Source organism: Alligator mississippiensis, chromosome 4 (assembly GCF_030867095.1).
Source record: "Alligator mississippiensis isolate rAllMis1 chromosome 4, rAllMis1, whole genome shotgun sequence".
Classification (NCBI taxonomy): domain Eukaryota; kingdom Metazoa; phylum Chordata; order Crocodylia; family Alligatoridae; genus Alligator; species Alligator mississippiensis.
This window is the reverse complement of record NC_081827.1, coordinates 157,898,877-157,914,096: the sequence shown is the minus strand read 5'-3', so window position 1 is coordinate 157,914,096 and position 15,220 is coordinate 157,898,877. Positions and strand designations below refer to the sequence as shown.

Sequence of the window (15,220 nt, the reverse complement as noted above, 5' to 3'; positions counted from 1 at the left end):
TGACCAAATAAAAATAAATATCATACAAAGAAGTGAAGGACTAGAGTGATACTTTATGAAGAGAATTACTGTTGTTTACTGAGTTTTCCCCTTTATTTCATGCTTTCCTTGTACTGCAGAAGGGCTTGTTAAATAGCAAAAGAAATGTTGCATTTAGACCACTTAAATAAGAGAATACTTTCATGCAGATTTCTGTAGACACACAACAAGAATTTTTAAAATAAAATCTTCTACATCTCCTGGGATAAATCCTGCTACATATTAGAATGATGATATGGTGCTTTTTTATAACTTAATTCCTTGTAAAGTAAATGTATTCAAAGAAAGCTAAAATAGTCTGGTAGAATTTGTTAGAAAGATTAACACAAAAATATTATATTAGTCCCAACTTGGCTAGCATGTATTATGAGTCAAAGGCACAGAAGCAAGTGGGTCTACCAACCTGGAAAAATAAAAGGTCAGGCTTGTTACTTGTAAACTTTACTAAAATTTCATAGCAAACTGTTTAAAGGGATCATGCCATGCCCTATCTCATTTGCAGATTGCACAGTTACTATGATTAAGAGGTGCACAGCAGTACCAGTTGTGTTAGATACTGCATAACTATGGACTGTGTGAGGAGAGGAGCAAAAGATAGCTAAGAAAAGAAATATGTGCTTCTTAATTTTCTTAGGTGACTCATGAAATGATCACTGTTTCTGTGGGAGGGCAGTGGCAGTACCCTGATCAAGCCTTATTTTTTCACATGGCACATTATAGGGAATTCTCTGGTGTTTCAGAGGGGGTGAAGGTCTGAAGTGGTTATTTTGGGTATTTCTTCAATTAATGATTGCTTGCAAATACAGGACACTGGACAATATGGCCCAAGAGGCTCCCTCCTGTCTGATATTTTTATGTCGTTGAGTCTACCAGGTAGGCCAACCATGGCATGTTCTGCAAGTGAAATTAAACATTACCCTTGAGGATTCACCTTTGTTTTTCTTTTGCAGATGTGGCAGAGGCTGTGGTTGTTCATATAACAATCTATACCCTAACCCCATAAGAAACTTAGCTGGTCAGTTAGATATGCCTCCAGTCATGTTTCTACCACCCCAAATCGCTCTGAAATGCCAACTCTTAATCTCAAACTAAACAGAATGCTCATTTGGCTATAGGAAAATGATACCTGGCAGTACTACAAGAGTCAGTGTTTTCAGATATTAGATACCCTCTGCCAGATCAGCAAAAAAAGGTGTCTGAAATGACTGAATCACAGATGGATTTCCAATTTCAACACTGTGGATGTCACTGGATTTTCCTCATGCTAGGTCTGATAAAATCCAGGAGAGGGCAGATGAGGTATTTTGCACAGCTGTGTTTCAACTGCGGTGGGCTGAACCAGCCTCTGCAAGAAGTAAAGGGTTCCTCTGTGCCCGTTCTACATGTATCACATAATTACTGGGTTAATTGCACAATTAATATAGACCAGCTACACATGCAAATGAATTATAGTGCCATAAAAAGGTCCAGACAACTATACAGTTATTGCTGGAAAAAGTATAATAACTTTATACCCAGTTATTATTTTGCTATAAACTTGCATGTATAGCAAGGCCTGCCCCTGCAGTTGGGAGCCCCATCAGCTTGCTGGCTCCCAGCTGCAGGGGTGTACCATGCACAGCCAGGGCTGGAAGTCCCACAGCTGAGGGAACACTCAGCCCCAGCAGCTGTGGGTGCTGGATCCCAGCACCCCCCCAATGGCTGGGTCCTGGCAGCCATAGAGTGTTGCTGTGATCTCCTAGCTGCAGGAACGCATGAGGTACCCTGCAGCTGGGAGATCACAGCAGCTGCAGTCTCCTAACCATAGGCATGCATGGGGTGCCTCCACAGCTGAGAATCTCATAGCTGAGGGGACTCCAAGCTACAAGAGCTTGCTTCTTGCTAGTACAGGGTGAGCCTGGGATCAAGCTCCTCTTGCACCAGCAATAAAATGCAATGGGATCTAATACATGATGGCAAGTGTGGCATGGCATGAAGCATGATTGTGCATTAAATCCCATCACACCTTTACCTAAGCATGGGCGGGGCCCTTATGGCTAGCAGGCTTCTTAACTTGGGTTTCTCATCTGCTAGTTGTAAGAACCAGCCCACATAAGCAAATCATATTGTAATAGACAGTTTTAGCCCATTTAAATAACTATGGTAATGACCAGAGGCATAACAGGGTATCAGAAGTCAGGGTAGCAAGCAGGGAAACAAGGCCCCAGTTGGCCCGGGTTGCCAGCTAACTAAGTGCCCTTTGTGGGGCCCCATTAAAGTGCTTGGTTGTGGCTGCTGCATATAAGCAACAGCCCTTGTAGTGTTTTGAAGGCTCTCACCTAAGAAGACCCCCCTTCTGTCTAGTACCGGTGCTCTTGCATCTTGATTCCTGATCCCAATTTTTTGCACTGCTCCTGCCTAGCCTGGTTACTGCCTGCCCCTGCCCCTGCTCTCATCCTTGCCTGCTCCTGTCCTGTCCAGACTGTTCCTGATTGTTCCTGTTCTTGTCTTGGTCCTGCTGACTCAACAAAGGGCTTGCCTTGACCATGAACCCATCTCAATCCCTGGCTTGATATCCAGTTTGTGACCCTTGGCTTTAGCTCTTGGACTTCTGGTATGGTGATCATGTTGGCTCATGACTTCCTTTGGTTTTTGGACTCTTGGTTTGTTGACCCTTGGCCTCAGCTCTAGGACCCCCAATATTGTGACCCTCAGCTCTAATCTCCTAGGACTGTGACCTTAACCCTGACTCCCCAAACCTGGTTCAGCCCACTGATATGAGGCAGTGCCAGCTGCCATGCTGCCAGTATAGCAGCGGCTATTTTTGTACCCCAACTGCTCAAAGTTGATGCCCATGTGGGTTGCCTCCACAAGGTACGCTACTGGCAATAACTGTGCCTTGCAGGCAGCTTTATAGTGATTATGGTCCATCAGAAAGTCACTGATGTAGAGTTATAGATGAGGCAAAACAGTGACATAGGAAATCAGGTTTTTCAGATCAGAACAAGATCATGCTCTGTGATTAGCTACATTTTCACAGTGTTTGGAAATAACCATTGAGAGGGGGAGGGGGAAGAGGAGGCGGAGTGGGAGGTCTTCCACAATGAGAAGAGGGCATGGAAACAGCTTAAAAACTATGTAGCCCTACACTGTTTATCATGCTGTTACCCAATAGTCATGAATATGGATTCCTGGACATAAAGAAGTTGCATGCAGCCAGATTTTTTATGAATTTTTCTACAATATCTGTTGGGGGGGGGGAGGGGAGAAGGGAGGGGAACTAAATAATCCTTGAAGTCCCTTCCAACCATATGATTCTATAAGAACATTAAGTGAGGAGGAATCCATAAAATAAACTTTTAAATGAAGGTAAAATAAATTTTTGCATTATTTTTCTTCCTTCTACTTTCACTAAAAAAGGGAATTTCAGGAATGGAATTAAATTGTAAATTAATAGCATTAAAATAAATTGCAACATCAATTAAAATCCTTCAGACAATAGACATTTCAAGGAAATCAAGAGGCCTCATTTTTAAAACCAAGGATCAGCAAATTCACATATTATAAGAAAGATTAACAAGCAGATTTTAACTCCTATCAAATTCAATATAAAATTCTACCAGGAAAAAACAGTTGTTTTTAACCAGAAAAGAATTTATGGAAAGACACCTGCTTCCAAAACCAAGACTATCATTCACATTTTTAAATACATAATGATCTGAAAAGCAGAAGTTAGAAAAATAAAATGTTACTTTTTAATTTAATAAGTGAAAATAATTAGCCACTGGTACAGCTTAAGAAATGATGCGGGAAATTAATCATTACTTGGAGTCTTCAAGCTGTCATTGAACCTGCTTGCAGACATTAAATTTTTTTTTTTAAATGGCACTTTAAACTCAGAGCATTCCTGCGTTGAGCCCAGTGCATGCCCAGAAGATGTAGTGCCTTAGTTGGACCCAGCTTGCTTGACGTCTGTGTAGATTAGGCATTTTAGTGGAGCCAGGTTGAAGTAACATGCTGCTTCTTCTGACAAAGCGCATTTTTGGGGTTTTTTTTAATGTCTACGAGCAGCCTGAATGAATTCTTGTTTGACCAGAAGGTATTGACCTTGATGGAATTTACTTATGTAGTATGGAAGAGCTTCTAAGCGGTCAGACTAGATCGGGGCAGGCAAAATATGGGCTGCGGGCTGGACCCAGCCCACCAGGCCATTCTATCCGGCCCACAGGTAATTTAGAAAATTAATTTAAAACATTTAGAAAATATTTATCTGCTCCTGGCTGCCTGTCAAAGGCGACAGGAGTCAGGGGCAGTAGGACCCAGGGGGAGCTGGCAGCAGGAGGCAGGAACCCAGCTTCATCCACCCTAGCCATTTCCCTTCTTCCTGTCCCTGCCCTGCTCCAGCACCACATGGCTCCCGGCTGTATCACCGGACCGGGAACATGGGGCAATTCCAGTACAGGGACGTGTGCATGAGCAGGCAGGGGCAGAGAGAGAGAGAGAGAGAGTGTGTGTGTAGGCAGGGGCAGTGTGTGTGTGTGTGTGTGTGTGTGGTGCAGGCAGGGGCAGAGTGAATGTGTGTTTGTAGGGCGAGTCCCACACGCACAACCCACTGTACGCATGCACCCACGTCCCCTCACACTGCTATACATGCAGACACCCACACACCCTCACACACCCCAGCCACCCTCGCCAACACACAGCCCACCACAAACCCTATACCCACCCACATCTCACATATTCACACACACACCCACATGCTCCCTCACCCCACATACCCACACACCCACAACCCCCCACAAACCTCTACCCCCTGCCCCCACACAATATACAAGTGTAAGACTTCATTTTAAGCTATTGTGCAATCTATGTATATTATATTATGTATATTATACAAACATTTGTAAACCAGGGCAAAAATATTTTCTGAAATCAAATTAATGAATGTTGTAGATGTTTACTTTTTAGAATATAATTTGGTATTTTTCTGGTTCCAAGACGGCAAAACCCCTTGCTGAAAGGAGTACTTCTGGGGGCACAGGGAGGGACTTCTGGTGGCAAAGGTCAGGGGTTAGGGGGTGGGAATTCTGGTTCCAAGGTAGCGACCAGGGGGCAGGGCACCTGTCAAGGGGTGGGGCTATCCACGTGGCCCTTGTCAGCTTGCCAAAACTCGATAAGCATCCCTCCTCCCGAAATAATTGCCCATCCCCGGATTAGATGATGGTGGTGATCTCTCTGACTTAAAAATCTATCCACAGTACAATTCAACAATATGTGTAATCTTACTAGTAGTTCTCAGTTTCTCTGGATGCTCACTTACTTTGTTTAAATTAAATCTGGCTCTTTAACCTGGCTATGTGTTCCCCCACACTCTAACCAGGACAGGAGAGACTAACATTTATAAAATGTATTGTGGTATTGTTATGTTTTGCTTTCAAAATGCCAGAACCTATTATCCTTGTTCTCCGGACTCCTGCATTTTAATTATGAACGGCAGAAAAGGCTTTTGACATTAATGCTGCTAATTAACTTAGATGCTAACTATGAGAGCTGAAACTTTCTGTGCTTTGAAATCATGTGTTACTACATTAGAAGTGGGTCTGGTATTTGTATTGTAATATGATTTAATCCAAAGCAATACACTGACATTTAAGCAAATTTTTTAACACTCCCCAAAGAAATTTTAAAAAAAGCAGGGGTCTTGTATTCATGAGGTAACCACTATGCTTAGAGGGAAATGTACTTTCTTGGTTGGTTTTTCTTTTATAATCCATTTCTGCCCCGCAAAATATCATTTATGTCCCATCCAGTGGCAGCTGGCCCAGAAATAAGTTTTATAATTTCTATGAAGAAAACATGAAATAGGTAAATAGTAAAGCTGTACTAGTGGCTCATTTTACTTTGATCTTATCAAAATATTATTACAAATATTATTTCTTACCTGCTACTGAGTTTGGCCGTGGCATAAGGTAAAGTGGAATAGACTGTACAGATTGAGATAAAACTGTCTCTAAATTTCTTTCTGGGATTTTGTTCAAACTGTAGGTAGAGGCGGTCATATTTTCATCCACCCGGTATAAACAGGAGTCCATGCTGGATTTCTGAGACTGCCAAGGTTTCATGTTTCCTCCGGATCCTAATTCTTTGCTGCTCTCCCCTCCATATTTAGTGCGCTCCACATTTTCAGAATAGCTTGTCAAAGTAGCTTGAAGGAAACAATAAAAACAAAATGAATGAAAAAGAAAGAAATGACTGCATGCATAATATATGTGCCAAGATAGGCAATGAAAATACCAAAAATAAATCATAATATTTTCCAGCATTCTCTCAGAAATGAGATTATAAAACCTTGCTTACTGAAAATGTCCTGCTTACTGCTTCAAAATGTTTAACTATGCTGTTTTGTCTCAACTACTATACAGCATATGCAGTTCTCAAAAGCTTTAAAGTGTTAGGTATACCAGCATTTGTCCAAATACATGATCCCACAGTCTCCAAATAAAGGCAATCAAAAAAAACAACACAATGACAGTTTTTCTTCATTGTCTCCATTGTCTCCTAAATGCACTGCAGTCATAAACCTTATCAGTATATAGTTTGTAAACTTGTTTTGAATAGTCAACAAAAATGTGCAATAAAATACAGGACTCAGCTTGTTTTAGAACAGTCAATTCCTATGAATCAATTTAGTACACATACTTCACTCCAATATCATACCTGATTTCTAGCACAGTTTCATACAGCTTCAGAAGTAATCCACAGATTCACTCTCATGCTACGTGATTATATCACAACTCTTAGTACGAAAGCTAAGCGATGTTCCTAGTTTGGCCTTTGTGGGCTGACCAGCAACAGGATCTACTACTAACCTTTACTGCTAATGTTCATAAAGGCTAGAGGCAGACATTGCATTTGTCCCTACACAAGTTGTGCCCATGTTTGTCCCAGAACAGAAATATCCCAGGATTGGCGTGCACACACATCACCCTTCTAATCACGGTTTAGTGACTAGCTGAATACACAGCTAGTAACTGTTCAGACGCACTTTGATAATGTCCCGGGATAAAATGTTAGTACTTTTTATCCTGTGAACCTTTTAAGGATCTTTCCTGGAACAATGGACATGGGCATCTTATCAACTGTACTCTGTCCAGGGATAAAATAGTTTATCCTGGGACAAATGTGATGTCTGTTTGTAGCCTTTTCTCTTCTGAATCCAGCCTTAAGTACTATTTTCATTTTGATATTATGGCAGCTATAGTTTTTGGGGCCTTTTCTGACCTGTCTCAAGTATTTATTCTGTCAGAGTATCAAGTGAATGGGCCAAATTTAGACCTAGTGTATATTATTTCACTGAAGTCAATGGGGAAGGCAGCAGTTATTGTTAGTCAGAATGAACTATCCCTGTGTATCCAAACATTATCCTATCACCTACTGAGAAGAGAAGCCTCAGCCAAAGTTCACCATCTTCCCTTTCTATTTGAACTGTCCACACATGCACTACTGTCATAAACCTAGACATTTGTAAATTTATCTACAAATATTATTTTCTAAACCATGTCTCCACTGAAATTCTAATGTCTTCATTTTCACTGAATCACTGTAATTACCTCTCCAAGTCTAAATTCTATGCTAATTTGTCTAAAATGTAATAAGCCTTTGCCAGCTGTCCCTAGACAAAACAGTATGAATTCATCACTTCCTGTTTGCAATATAAAAATCGCATTCCTGTCATCCAAGGTACTCTATTATAATGTTCTCTTTTATGAAAGAGGCTTTTCTCCTTGTACTCATAAAATACTATCTTGAGATACATGGTCTCATTAACCACAAGCCAGAGCAGGGGGTTTTTTTAAATGGTAAAAACAAACCCGAAAAATCCGTAAAGATGGATATGATTTTAGTTTAAAACTATTTCTAATGTAAATGTCAATGTAAGGCAAAATGTACAAAAGCAATTCCATCTGCAAAAGAACATTTTTAATGTTTTTTGTAATAAAATACGAACAACAAATTCTTAAGTATTAGCATACAATACCAAAATGATACTTCATGTAAATCTACTAACCTCAGTGGAAATATCCTGGGCTTATTCTGGCCCATTGGGTCTGGCAGACATTTAACATTTATAGTTAAGTCGATATAATTAGAAGCAGATGCAAAAGTGCCGTGCATCATAATAATAATTAAAAAAGAATGTTACAGAAATGAATGGAGCAATCAAGGCTTGTGGTAGAGGTGATATCTTTTATTAGATCAACAAGATTTTTGCAAATAATTTCTTTAATTTCAAGCTTTCAGGTACAAACACCCTTCATTAGGCATCGGAGAAAAAACTGTAAAAGTTCTCCTGGGTACAAATGAAAGTTCATATTTCATCGGATTTCACATAGATGGAAAACTCCTCTGGGCAGGCAGTTCTTAGCTGGTAAGGAGTCTCTCAGCTCTCCTGTTAGGCTCTGCGATGATAGAAATGACCTTAACAAAGGCAGGAGCTGTATCTCAGGTTTCAGGTGGTCAAAGTTGCTTCCTGCTTGGGAAATTATGAAGATTTCATTAAAAAAAATTGGCTAAAATTTGGTATCTTCCATGTGTCAGGTATCCTTACGAGCTAGGAACTGCCTGCCCAGAGAAGTTTTCCATCTATTGACTCCTCTGTGAAATCCTATAAAATATGAACTTTCATTTTTACCCAGGAGAACTTTTACAATCTTTTCTCCGATACCTGATGAAAGATGCTTGTGCCCAAAAGCTTGCAATTAAAGAATTTTTTTTGCAAAAATCTTGTTGGTCTAATATAAGATATCACCTCTACCACAAGCCCTGACTACTTTTTTCTCTAGATCAGTATGGCTACAACCTGGATGCCTGACAGAAATGAATAGGGCATTTTAGGGTAACTATTGTCTACAGAAAAGGAAAAAAAAATGCCTTCTCAGCAGATAATATGCCTGTTAGTATGAAAATAACAAGTCCTTGATTTTAGGTACTATTTTAGCTTTTGAGAGTTTCAAATTTTTTGAAACTAAAAGGAAACTTGCAATGAGACTGGCAAACAACAATTCTACAGGTCTCACCTCCCTTTGAATTGCTAAGAATAAAGATGCACAGCTACGCTTTAGCAAGAAATGAATGAAGTCTCCTTAGTAAACACAAGTATACTGAAATGTAAAAAAAAAAAAAAACAAACCCCACAAAAAAGCAAGGTTGGCTTAAAGATCCATTGGTGTATTTTGAGATGAAGGTGTTGCCTCCAAGCAGGGTGACACTGCCACGCAGACAATCATTTTTGGTTGTCTAAGTGCTGGAAATGCCAACACTGGCAAGAATTATGTAACCAAACAGGTCCTCTGGGCTTCCTAGGCAAGTGTCTCTAGATACTAATCCCAACTGGGGAAAGTATGGGAAGGTCCCCTTTCTTCTGTCCCTGAGTCTAAGTCCCTTTACATATGGATTTTGGTTTACAATATCTTTGTGTCTTAGATGCACTACGTATCTACAAGGGACATGTGTACATGCCCAGCTACATAGGTGGCCAGTGCATATCTTACTGCATATGTCCAGTCTGCACGTGCATGTGGTTATCCCTGTGGGCAGGCTACACAGCAAGAAACAGAGTGTTAACATGTCTGTAAGTGGCATTTTTGGGCACCTATACACATCACGGGGTGTAATCCTCATTAAATTAAAGAGGTTTATAAAATTTAAACTTGTTTATTTTGGAGCGTTACTTTAGTGTTGCATATACTAGGTTTTTGAATGAATTAAGCTTTGGAGCGTTGCATCAGTGTTTGCACTGACAGAGATTTTGGAACAAATTAAGCCCAATCACCAGCCAGTGCTGCAGGAGAGTGGGATTGTCTCGTGCTGCCCCCCTAGCCTGGCCTCCCTGCCCACCCCATGCCCTGCCATGCAGCTGTGGGAGCAGGGAGCTGGCACATGGCACAAGAAAAAAAAAAGTGGTAGCAATTCAAAAGTGACAGCAATTTGTTGGGGTGACCTACAAAAAAGTCGCAGTGCCATCTCTTGGACAAAGAGGCTGATCACATGTCTTTGAGTGGCTTTGTGTTTGTATGCAATGAATCCATGGACTTGACACTTTAATTTGTGTCAAACCAAACTACACAACATCAAGGAGTTTCATTTTAACGCACCAGAAGGACTTTTAAATTATCCGGAAAACCTGCTCGTGCAAACAGTTTCGTCATTGCAGTGCAAGAAAGGGCAAAAAATGTTACGTGTATAAATGCCCTTTGACACTTAGATGACCAAAAATGCCATGTAGATGATCAACCCTGGATAGAGGGCCAGGAAGGTAATGGAATACATTCTTTAGCAACACTCAAGAGGCAAGACTTTATTTGTGATATCTTTTATTAGACCAACTGTATGGGTGGGGAGAGCGGTTGGACAAACTTTTGGGAATCAGATGACCAAACAGGAACAACATCACTCCAACACTGCTAACCCTTCCTTAATGATTTAAGTCCAGGACTGAGATTCAAGCAACATGTAAGTTCTGATGTTAATTCCACTTTATATTCCTGTATTTTAAGCTTTCTCTCTGTAAAATGGGATCAGTATTTTCTTACCTCACAGAGATGTTGTGAGAATTAGTTAATGTTTATAAAGCATTTTGAAGTTCAAAACCACTATATACAAGTGCTAAATGATAATATTTTCATACTGGCATTTAAATATACATTTTCTGTCGAGAAAACAAATTTACAGAGTTAACATGAGAAAATGAGATAAAACAAGTAACAGATGTTAGCAGCCTCCCTGCCTGTCCCCCCCCCAAAAAACTGTTTAATATTGAGAAATATGTTTTCCGCTGCTTCTTCTACAATCTCCATTTCAAAGTTTTAGTTTGCACTGCTGAGACATAGTACCACTTATTTATGGCAAAATCCATTCATATCCAATATCCATTTAACATATTTCCAACCAATCTTTGTGGAAATGCATCAAGACCCAAAAGAAATAATCCTCAAACCTGGCAAATTTATCCAAAATAGTGAAAATATTTTATAAATATGAGCTAGCAAAATAAAATGAAAATGAGCCCTGAAGATCAACTTTCTAACTGTTAATTCTTATTTTTTTGAAATGTAATTTTCACTGGTTTAAACTAAAACTGTTTTATATGTAAACTTTTCATTGAATCAGATATTCAGGATTGTTCCCCATGGATTAATTTACGTTCTCAATGGCACTGGGTGATCTAAGTGCTACTCTGCAGAGTGGAATCAATGGCACGATGGGTTTAATTTGCTTCATGAGCTCCTTTAAATGAAAATAGTTTTGATTTTATTTAAGAGGCAAAACAAAGAGACTGCTAAAAATTACCAGCATGAACCAACATGTACTGCATGTCCCTGAGGAGACCTACAACATAAATAATGGTGCAACCAAAGAGCTGTGCCTCAGCCCCAGGCAACTGGAGCTGTGAAATTACCACCTCTCAATCACTATTTCAGACAACACATTTCTGTCTCAGAAAAGTCAGATAGTCTACGTCAAAGGAGTCTGTCTCAGTGTGACAGCAGACAGAGAAAAGTTAATAAGACTTGTGTACACAGGAAGTATGATGATAGCTTAGCTATACTGAGCTAAAGCAGGATGCACTTAAGCACACAGAAGAACAACTGCAACGAAAAGAAAGCATGTGTGATGCAGTTCTTCTTTCCCAAACTATTATGGTCATATGCTAAGGCAGTCCAAAACCAGGCAGTCCAAAACCAGGTCTGTGCATGCACCAGGAGACCGAGCTTTCCTCCCCGCGCCCCCCCTCCCCCCCCTTTCCACCCCCGTCATCTTCATTTGTCCATGAAGCAAATTAATTGTGCTTTTGCAAGATTAAGCTCTACTGCAGTGACATAGGACCTTTGTACCCACTCATATATAGTTTCTTTATTTATAGTACTATAAACACACTGAGACAGAAACATTCTGTTATCAAAATAGTATATTTTAGATATAAAGTGACCCTCCAAATTATATAAAAATTTCCTTCTGGTACCATTACTTTGGTTATATTAAATATGATGGACTCATCCTGCCCATGTGGGAAATCTTTATGTTTGCACATGATAAAAATCCCATTTTTCAAGTTTTCCTTTTCTTTAAGAAGAACACTGGATTATTTAATTCACACAGTGAAAAATGCTTAGATCAGTTATCACAGTTAAAACTTAGAATCTGTCAATCATGAATTGATATGCAACGACCTCAAGCACTCCATAGATAAGCCATTCACTGCACATTTAGACTGTGTCGCTCATCCACAGGTCTGAAGGGGCAGAAGAATGAAGGCATTACCAAGTGGAGAGCCAGCTCCCCTGAGGGCACCTTATGGTTTCAATCCTTTTGGAAAAAATGAGACATTGGAATCCAGTAATGTAATGGCCACTTTGACTGAGGGGCCAAACAACCTATTTCTTAACAAAAGAGTTCTGGGGGTAATGCTGCAGCAAAAGAGATACTGGTGCAAAGGTTCTTAAGGGTTTCATTTTTTAATGAAAACTTAGAGTGATCAAGGAGAAAGGCAGGCTGTCCAAAGAAAATGAAGATAAATGATATTACTGAAGGGATGGGAGTCTTTTGACTTGGTCAAAGAATGTCAAGCAAAGAAGAGAGCCAAGATCACAGTTAGCTTTTCTAAGGGCTTTCTTACATATTAATTTTAGGTGGCTCAGGGAGCTCTTAATCCCTGGAATGTCCACACCTTAAGACATTTAAACTACCTTTAAGCACCCGCTAGGCATTTTATAGTTATGCCACTCCAAGGCAGGTTTCCCTCTAATCCGTGTTACCCGGGTTGTATTCCACGAATAAGTGGCCACTCCTTAGAGATAAGCCACTCAAGTTTCAGTCCTCCAGCATCCCAGGATGCAGTATCCCTCCCTCTCACCCTCCTGTTCTGTTTAGGCAACTCACAGCTGTAGCTCCTAGTCAGGCCCTTGCTCACTAGCCCTCTAGTGGCAAATCACAGCTGTGCAGATCGAGGATAGTCAGAGGTTTTTAGCCTGAACATGTAACTATTCTAAATTCAAACTAACACTAACATTGATCAACATTTGAGCAGCTTAAAGTGAGACATGTAGCAAGGCCCTAACAAGGCCAATGACCTTGGAAGTTATGAATAAACTAGCCAATTGCCTGTCAAGAATGGCAGGGGGTGGGGAGGGGGCTGGGATGGAGTGCCACCACCTAATGCCCCATGCTGCCACTGTTCTGCCTCTTGCAGGGAGCGGGGTGGGGGAGCAGAGGTCAGAAGCACTGGCCTCGGCTCCCCCACCCCGTCTGGTCCTTAAAGTGAGCTGTTTCCATCAGCCAATCAGAGTGTGAATAAAGTGTTACGGATGGACAGACACAGACAGACTTAAGCTTTTATAATATTAGAATAATCAACTAAGTAACTAAAAATATCCAGAAAACTTAAACTTTATCCTACTATTTTTACCAATACAATAGAGATAAGAGAAGGATAAACCAAATGCTGGGGCTGACAAATTATTGCTTTTAGTGAAAAACAGCCCAAAAATAAGATACTAGAAGTGTTCCTGCTACTTTATAATATAGGTATATCAAAGTATCTAGAACCCATCTAGACTGCTACTGCCTAACATGACAACCACAGCTTGTGAAAGTACATTTCTCTTAGGCTGACATATTCCCACGTGGAAGATCCAGCAATCTCTTGGGTGCTGTAAAACATTATTAATAAATAATAATACAGCATATGGAAAACTGAAGACTACAGCTGCAGGATCAAAACATTTGCAGGTCTTGCAATTCTCTCTCTTAACTTTCTTGGGGGATCTGCCATAGCTCTTTCAAAAAGCCATTAACAGTGTCCTTCATGCAAAGTGTAACAACAGCAGCAGTCTGAAAGCAGCAGCACTGGGCTTGTCAGGGAAAATATGCACTTTGATGCCGGAAAAGGACGTATTCCTGAACTATGTTTTAGGCTTGTTTCCAATTTCCTTCGCCATCAGCTAAGGACTCACCAATATGTCTACATCAACCTTTCAGTTTCAAACTTTGGCTGGTTTTGCTCCCTAGCAAAACATTTTATTTAGAATTATTTCACCATAAGAAAAAGGTATTTTTCTTTCATAGAAACAAATTAAAAGTATTATTATATCACAGAAACAGTCCATTTAGACCAATATCCAGCCTGTGGCAGTGGACAGAATCACATCTTTCAAAGCAAGTTCTACGCAGTTATGTGATATCCTGCATCTGAGAGAATTTTTTCCTAATCCCCATCAATTAAAAACTGGTTTATGTTCTAAAATCTAAGGTCTTAAACTGGTCTCTCCAAACTCATACAACGTTTCAGAATTTGCCCTAAATTCTACTTTAGCCAAAGAGCATTCCTGGAAAATTTTGGCTCCAATATAAACAAAACAGAAAGTTTTGAGCATATGGAAATATAAAGGAATAATGGAAAGTGATTTTCAGTAACTATAACTGGCATCAGCAGCATGAGATTTAGAATATGTCTAGACTACAAGAAAACCTTTTGGCTATTTTTTACAGAGATAACTACCTCAAGGTGCCTAACTATGTAATCTGAATTTAAATTAACTGCTAAAACCTTTAAACACCAAACTCGCTAAATAGCACTAAATAGACACTGTTTGCGCTACACTGTACAGCTACTCTTCTCTTAACATTGTAGTTACACTCTTGAAATAAGTGAAATGATGTTAAGCGAATCCAATTATGTCACAGTAGTTACCTACTAGTAGGCAGCGGCCAAACAACATTATAACCAAACACTGCGCGATTTTAAACAAGTATGTTTTCTCAGGGGCAATGAGTAGCGGTGCATGCGGGTGCACGTGCACCCCTTGAGTGTGGTGGCACACCCCCCAGAAAAAGGCGCTGCCAACATTGTTGGTGGCACTTGCGGGTGGTCGCCACTTGCCACTCAGTCACCGACAGCGTCTGCAGGTGGTCCACGATCACTTCTGGCAGCGTCTGTGGGTGGTCACTGACCTCTGGTTGGTGCTCACCACCCCGCTCCCCCCGGCTGCCAACAATACCAGGGGCATGAGCAGAAACTCCTGCTTACTGCCACTGCACTCCCGCTGCCATGTTCCCACCACCACCGTGGCCCCCCAGCCTCCGGGGGCACGCGTCGTTCATGTGTTCTCTAATAGATCAGTGACATAATAACGAAACAATGTTA

The 15,220-nt window shown here is 40.5% G+C and overlaps 1 protein-coding gene across 11 annotated transcripts in view; it reads right to left on the bottom strand.

The window, feature by feature from the left end:
• Window positions 1-15,220, bottom strand: part of TANC2 (tetratricopeptide repeat, ankyrin repeat and coiled-coil containing 2) — an 806,911-nt gene that overhangs the window by 227,319 nt on the left and 564,372 nt on the right. For all 11 annotated transcript variants that reach the window (XM_059726841.1, XM_019500742.2, XM_059726842.1 and 8 more), the window contains one exon: window positions 5,960-6,223. In XM_059726841.1, the coding sequence (XP_059582824.1) occupies window positions 5,960-6,223 (264 nt within the window). The remainder of the gene's footprint in view (window positions 1-5,959; window positions 6,224-15,220) is intronic.